The 7,659-nt window shown below is 34.1% G+C and overlaps 1 protein-coding gene across 1 annotated transcript; it reads right to left on the bottom strand.

Annotated features, from left to right (window-relative positions):
- Window positions 1-1,552: 1,552 nt before the first annotated feature.
- On the bottom strand, window positions 1,553-4,704 carry LOC112805740 (zinc finger BED domain-containing protein RICESLEEPER 2-like). The gene is made up of 5 exons (XM_025848074.1): window positions 4,682-4,704; window positions 4,489-4,582; window positions 2,151-2,936; window positions 1,747-2,065; window positions 1,553-1,656 (listed from the first exon to the last, which is right to left on the bottom strand). The coding sequence occupies exons 1-5, from the start codon at window positions 4,702-4,704 to the stop codon at window positions 1,553-1,555; spliced, it is 1,326 nt and encodes a 441-aa protein (XP_025703859.1).
- Window positions 4,705-7,659: the final 2,955 nt, after the last annotated feature.

Genomic DNA, 7,659 nt, shown 5'->3' with positions numbered 1-7,659 from the left:
ATGGATTAAAATACAAGTAATATTTTGAAAGAAAAAGGTTCAGGGGTTCGATTTTGGCATGAGAGGGAGACTAGTAATTAAATTTTATTTTTGAAGGCTAACATTATATTTGTATATAAAAATCAAGGTAAAATTTTGCAATTGTATAAGTTTTTGGCTATTTTGAGTAATAAGTAAAGTTCAGGAGTAAAATGGGTATTTTATAAAAGTTCAGGTTATTTTTATAAATATGAAAATAAGTGAGGGTTCAAATATAATTTTATAAAATATTGAGGTTAAAAATAGAATATTAAAAAAGTTTGTGATTTAGAAAGTAATTAATAAAAATTTAAAATAAGATTTTATAAACTAAGATTTAAAAAAAGATTATAAATATTATTTTAAATACTTCTTTAAAATTACTCATTTATATTAAAATTAATTATTATTATAATTAGTATTTATCAAAGATATTATCTTGTAGAATATCATAATGTGTATTATTAATGAAAAAACAAGCAAGCAGAGTAATCTTAAAATTTTTAGAAAAGACATACTTAATTAAAGAACTTTATAATTCTTTTCCATAAGTCACTTAGAGAAAGGGGAGAGAATAATGCGAAAATAATTTATATTATAGAACAATAGAAAAAAAAATATTAAAGAAACCTCTACCACAGGAGAGCAGAAAATAAAGATTAATAAAATCTAAAACAATCCATGCTGTAGGAGGGTAGAGCAAAGAAAAAAAAGAAAAAAACAAAGAGAAAAGGGGATAAGCAGATATATTGTTTGGCATTGAGAACGAGCTTATATGACTATGTACCTGCTGAAAATGAGCAGAGATATGGTGGTGAGTCTATTGAGGTTCGCTTTTAGAGATATATCGGCCAATCTAGGGGATGGTCACACCTGTAAGACAGAGGTTATCGATACATACATTGGCTAGAGAGAGCCTCACCTGTAAGATCGAGGTTGCTTACAGAGGTTATGTTTCCATACATTGGCTCAAGAGAGTCGCACTTGTAAGATAGAGGTTGCATACAGTGGTTATGCTAGGGGTGGCAAAACGGGCTGGCCCGCCCCGCCCCGCCAAAGCCCGCCCAAATATGGGGCAGGCTGGCCTGCCCCGCCAAACTGATATGGGCTCAACTTGCTACACCGCCCCGCCAAAGGGCGGACTGGCGGGTTGGCGGGCTGGCCCGCCTCTTTTTTTTTTTAACCAATTTTTTTATGATAAAATTAAATTTAACGATCTAAGAACTAACAATTATTTTATTTTATAATAAAATTATTTCATCGAATTAGTTTTTTAATATATAGAGTAATATTCTAAATTAATTATTAATCCATAAAAAAATTATAATTAACCATAATAATTTTTTTGATTGAAATTAACAATAATAAAAATAACATAACAAATAATAAGTCTCAAAGTCTCAAACATAACTGCATAATAATAACAAAACAAACATATAATCCACACATAAATCCTACTATAATTAAAATAAAACACAACATAATTCATAAATCAACAAGATACCCAAAAAAACCTTAAATCAACACACATAAATCAATTATCAACTTCTAAATCAACAAAATTTGAATCTGATCCAGAAGTTGAAACACCGCCTCGCTTAGCACCTTGAGGATTCACATCTTCACCTTCGCCTTCACCTACAATTAGAAGAATACCCGAATTTAGAACAAGATATAAATACTTAAATGTCATATAAATATTAAATTAGTAACTAACAATGTAATTACCATCAACAAAGCCTTTATTCCAATTGCGAGTACAAATCACAGCCTCAACATTTTCTGGCAACATTTGACTTCTATATTTGTTAATGACATGAGCTCCAATACTAAAGGTAGATTCCGATGCAACCGTAGTAATTAGAATACTCAATAAGTCACGTGCCATGATTGATAACTTCGGATAACGACTCTCGTATAATTTCCACCATTCCAAAACATCTAAATCTTCAAAGCAATCCTTTGACAAAAGTGGCTCCTCCAAGTATGTATCAAGTGGATTCTTTCCACTAGAGACCTCAGCTTGATGGTTACATTTCATCAATTTCTATCAAAATAGAAATAATCACATCTTGTTAGGATAGAATAATGACAATTAATAAGAGAATTTAAATATGTTAGACATTACTTACGCCAACAATCGCAAGTCGCTTCTTGCTTGCACTTTTAGGGGTATGGGCCATGGATGAAGATTGATTACTAGGTCCTTGTGCTTGAACAGTTGGAAGAGAATTCTTGTCATATTTTTCAAAAAGCTTATATAATTTCTTTTTCACATGTTCCACCTTCCCTTTTGCAGTCTTAACATCAATCTCTTCGTACATAAGCTCTAAAGTAGAAATCTTAAGTCTAGGATCAAGAATAGCACCAAATGCAAGAATGACACTATACTTTTCCCAATACTTCTTAAATTTGTTCATCATCTTTTCTCCCATGCTCCTTAGAAGCTCATCTTCACTTCTCAAACTTCCCATCAAAACACATTGAATATGATAGACTTGTAGAAAATACAAATTTGAAGTAGGGTAAGATGTGCCAGAAATCAAATTAGTAGTTTCATAAAAGGGGTATAAAAATTCACATATCTTTTCAGCTCTCCCCCATTCATCAACCGAAGGACAATACTTATAAGCATGGTCGGTTGCCTTCAAATACTCAAAGGCCTTCCGATACTTGATAGCACTTTCGAGCATAATGTACGTAGAATTCCATCGAGTAGTAACATCTAGATGCAACCCACTTGTAAAAGTCAAACCCTGAATCGCTGAAACACATTCTTTAAACCTTATCATTCTACTCTCCGATCCCCTTACATATTTCACACTTTCCCTAATCTTATCCAGTGCATGATGAGCAATTTTTAATCCATCTTGCACAATAAGATTCAAGATATGAGCAGAACATCGAATATGAAAGAACTCCCATCACACAACAACCAATCATGCATATTTAATGTACTTTTCAGATGATCTTGGCATGTATCATTAGCAGATGCGTTATCTAGTGTATGTGTACCTTATGTTTTTTTATAGCGTTAATGTCATGTCCATTTATTTATTTTTTCCTCTTTTTTTCTAATTTTTTTTCACAGGAAGCATTTTTGGAAGATTCGAAGTTTAACAGCACTACATTTCATAAGCTTTAGAGTTTAGCAACTACTTTGTGCTTTGGTCATGCTTTAACTTTATTTTACATTATCATGATTTGGTACTTTAGTGGGTTAGTTTTATATATTTTTATATACTCAACTTTATTTTACCTTGTTACAACTTCATATACCATTATTAAATAAAATATAATAATAGACTTGGGCCACTAATATATAACCTTTTTGTTTTTTTAATCTTTTTTACCTTTATTATTTTTTACTAATATTTAAAATAATAAATGTTCAGCTGATAATTTGATCATTATGATAATTTGGTGCATTACATGAAGTTTAAACTTGAATTTTAAAAGTATCTCGTACGCAATAAGATCTTTATTTCATTATTTAAAAAAACTAGCCATCAAAAAAGCATATCCAGGCATGTATTTTGTTTACATCCAATAACATCATCTAGTTTTTCAGAATAACATCTATAATCGACAATTTATTGTTTGGGCATAGATATTTTTAGCTACCTGTTAAGTATAGGTAATCTTAAACTTCAATTAAAAATTTGTCATTAGATATACAAAAGAAAATTCAAACTTCAATCAACGTGTTCTCGATTTGAGCAAAAATAAACCAAACACATATAAAAAAACTAAAAGAAAACAAAAACAATTTTTTTCATATATAATCTTTTATTGTGAGTGAATTCTTGTGAATTTTTTTCCTATGTAAATCTAATAACATTCACAAGTATTTCATGATAAAATATAGCAAATCCTGCATCAATAGTAAATACACACAACAACTCTAGTCCTAATTAATTGTTTATAGATATATTTAGCCTGTTGTCCAGTATAGGTAACTTTTTAAAAAGATGCACCCATTTTTTGTTTAAATCCAATAACATCCATATGTATTTCATGATAATATCCATAAAATTCTGGAATCAAATTAACGGAAAACACACACACACACCAACTCTAATCACAAGTTATGGTTTATAGTTTCGTTTAGCTTTCTTAGCCTATTCCGCCCTTCGAACCAGTCATTTTGTCCTTGGATTCGTCCAAGGGTCTTTAATCTTTTTTTTCTTTCTCCTATCCTCCACATGACGACATGGCACATTGAGTACACCCTCTACCACACTCCTGGAGACGTTGTCTTTGCAAATTAGTATGTCAGTACAATTTTCTTTTAAATTTGTTGCAGCTGGGCCTGTGATAACAAACAGATGTATATGTGTTTGGTATAAAATACATTATAGAAGAAAATATAAATGCACACCATTATAAGTAGAATTCATCCAAAAAGAGTTAAATATTAATTATTAGATACGCAAATATGCATCGTCATATGTTTTGGATTACACTAACCATCGTCCAAATAGACATGTTCAATCCATCATCTGTCAAACTCTTCGGATCCCACATTTCCATCCATTTTATGACATATACGCCACAGTCCCACCTATGCAACATAAACAATATAGAGTCGTGCCAATATATTAAAATTTTGATTCACTTGATTTTTTTAACCCTTTTTCGTTTTCATCTCTAGCCCACTTACCCATTTGGCTGTTTTGGGATCATTGTTTCATAGCAACACTCGTAGCCTCAGTTGTGAATAGTACACTCTGGTCTATAGTTGCGGCCAACTCTTGGAGAAGAAAGCCCTACGACAAGCCAGATAGAAAAATTAGGGAGAAAAATAAAAAAACGTACAACAAAAGTAACAACTAACACCCATAAAAATATGCATCATAAAATCTATTCTCACTTACAACATATTTATCTATTTTCTCTCGCTGCTCGGAGTGTGGCCCATTGTGCATGGAGTCTAACACCCATAGGTTATCAATATGCCGGTGGAGCATATATAGCCACCAGTGATCATTTTGACACACTGGAACAAACCACTTCATCGTTGAATAAAGCATGTTAGCATATAGTTTTTTTTTCACATTCTTGTAATAAAAAATAGATTTTGTGTATAGATGATAAGTAAGTACGTGAATTACTTACATATTTAACTTGTTTCGCCTTCTTCGCATCGAACCTATAACACCCTCACTATCCGAATGTCACGCTTCTGGCTGCGCCACTCTAATAGCTTGGGCATTACGACAACTCTAAACATATTTAATACTAAAATAGGAGCCTGATAAACCACTTTTTTATGGTTTATCTTGTGCTAAATTGAGTAGTTTTTATCAGTTCTTTACACACTTATTCATACAAACTGCATGGTTTTACAAATCCTTCCTAATTTTGTTCTATGATTGAAAACTTGCTTCCTAAGCATTTAAATTTTCAATCTTTAATTCCCCTTTTTACCATTCGATGCCGTGATCTGTGTGTTAAGTGTTTTCAGGCTTTATAGGACAAGAATGACTTAGAGGATGGAAAGGAAGCTTGCAAAAATGGAAGGAACATAAGAAAGTAAGGAGTTGATCAGTGAAAATCGACGCGCACGCATGCTCACGCGTGCACGCAACATGGCGCATTCCATAACGACGTGTACGCATACCTGACACGAACGCATAACACGCGCAGAAGACCATCGACGCGCACGCGTGACTGACGCGTACGCATGACGTCCGTAATATGATGCAACTGCAGAATTTGCTGGGGGCGATTTTGGGCTAAGTTTGGACCCAATTTTCGGCCTAGAAACACATACTAGAACCAGGAAACAGTAGAGACTCAACACACATTCTCATTCACTAGTTTTAGTTTTTAGTTTTTGAATCTTGGAGAGAATTTACTACTTCCTCTAGGGTTCTTCATATTCATAGATTTCTAGTTTTATGCTTTTGGATTGGATATTGAGAAGAGTTACTACCTCCGTTGAAGTTTCTATTATTATAGTTTTTTTCTCATTCCCTTACTCTTTTAATTCCCATTTACTTTGTTCAGAGTTACATATGGATATCTTTAATTTTGGAATTTGTTAATGCAAGGATATTTTTCTATTTAATTTCATTATTTGTTGATTATTTTCAATTGATTTTAATTACCATGTCTTCTTCCTAATCCCTTTACATGTATGGGAAAATGGCATCCATGTCAATGGAGTAGGCTTTCAACTTGACTTTGGAGTTGATTAATAGGAGGCCCTTGAGTTGGAATACTCAAGAGTTACTTTGAACTGGAAGTTGTTGGCTGGATCTCTAGTCACTAACGTTAATCCTTCCCAGGGACTTGCAAATGTGTTATTACAAATGTGTGCCTTATTATTAGTTATTGTAAATATTTGCTTTTTTCTTGTCTGTTAGTTTTTGTTAGTTTTAGGACTTTATTGCTTATTCTCATTAGTTTTTGTTTTTATTTGCTATTATGAATTCTCACCCCTTTGGCTACGAGTGTGGTTACAATTATGTTGTAGGAGATGGAACCTACAATGAGAATATGCATCAAAAACGGGAAAATCAAAGATGGGAGGAGCCACAAGGATTTGATCAACCCTCTTGGCAATAACCTCCCCCGGTCTCATATAGGTATAACTCCAATCCTAATGCATACCAATCTTATGGATGTGGTAGTCCTTCTTGTACGTGTCAACAACCACCACCATATGCCTATGAACCCCCTCCTCAACATAATTTTGAACATCAATACTCACAATCCTCTTACTACCAAACACCTCCATATGACCCTAACCCATATCCACCATACCAACCACCATATGAACCATACAAACCACACAAAGAACCACCCCAACTCCAACACAATTACTCCTATGAACCACCACCTCAATATTCACCACCTCCATACCCTTACCAAGAAGAACCACCTTCCTATTATGAACTCTTTCTCCCAACAAATGAACCCTCCTATCCACCACAAGCTCCCATAGATGATACCTTAGGTGTTATTCGCCAAGGGCAAAGAGATCTTCAAACTACACTTATCTCTACTCTTACTAGTCTCACTTCTACTCTCCAAGCTCTTATATCTTGTATGGATCCCCCCTCTACCTCCAATACTCAACCCTCAAGCTCTAGCCCACCACCACCCTCCATGAAAGAACATCCATATCCATCAATCCAAGAGCGACATGATCCTAGTTATGCTACTGACCTGGAACAAGAGCGAAGAGATCGTCTTAGGGACTTAATGGATCGGGTCCATGCGTCCATACTTCAAAAGAAGCAAGAGGAAGCCCAAAATGTGGAAGTATAGACCCTTGAAGCAAGTTGTCAAAAGGTGGAAAACATCAAGGAGGAGTTTGATTTTGTACTAGAGCAAGTGGAGAAAGCCAAAATTATCAAAAAAGAGGAAGTGGTTGAAGACTTAGGGGATGTGGAACCTCCATGGGAAACTCGAGTCATAGAGCCTCATTCCGAGATGTTTGAATTTGATCTTGAGGAGGGTGTACAACCTCCAAGACATATCATGGTTGAAGACTTTGAAGAGGTTGATCAAGAGACGGCGATTAAAGAGGAAGATGTTGAAATTGAAAAAGCTTGCAAAGGGGTGGAAGTTGTCAAGAAAGAACACAAGGGAGTGGAGTTTGAAATCACCTTGCCAAAGTTGTTGGATACC

Source organism: Arachis hypogaea, chromosome 6 (assembly GCF_003086295.3).
Source record: "Arachis hypogaea cultivar Tifrunner chromosome 6, arahy.Tifrunner.gnm2.J5K5, whole genome shotgun sequence".
NCBI lineage: Eukaryota > Viridiplantae > Streptophyta > Magnoliopsida > Fabales > Fabaceae > Arachis > Arachis hypogaea.
The sequence above is the reverse complement of the archived record's forward strand: the minus strand, read 5'-3'. Positions and strand labels throughout refer to the sequence as shown.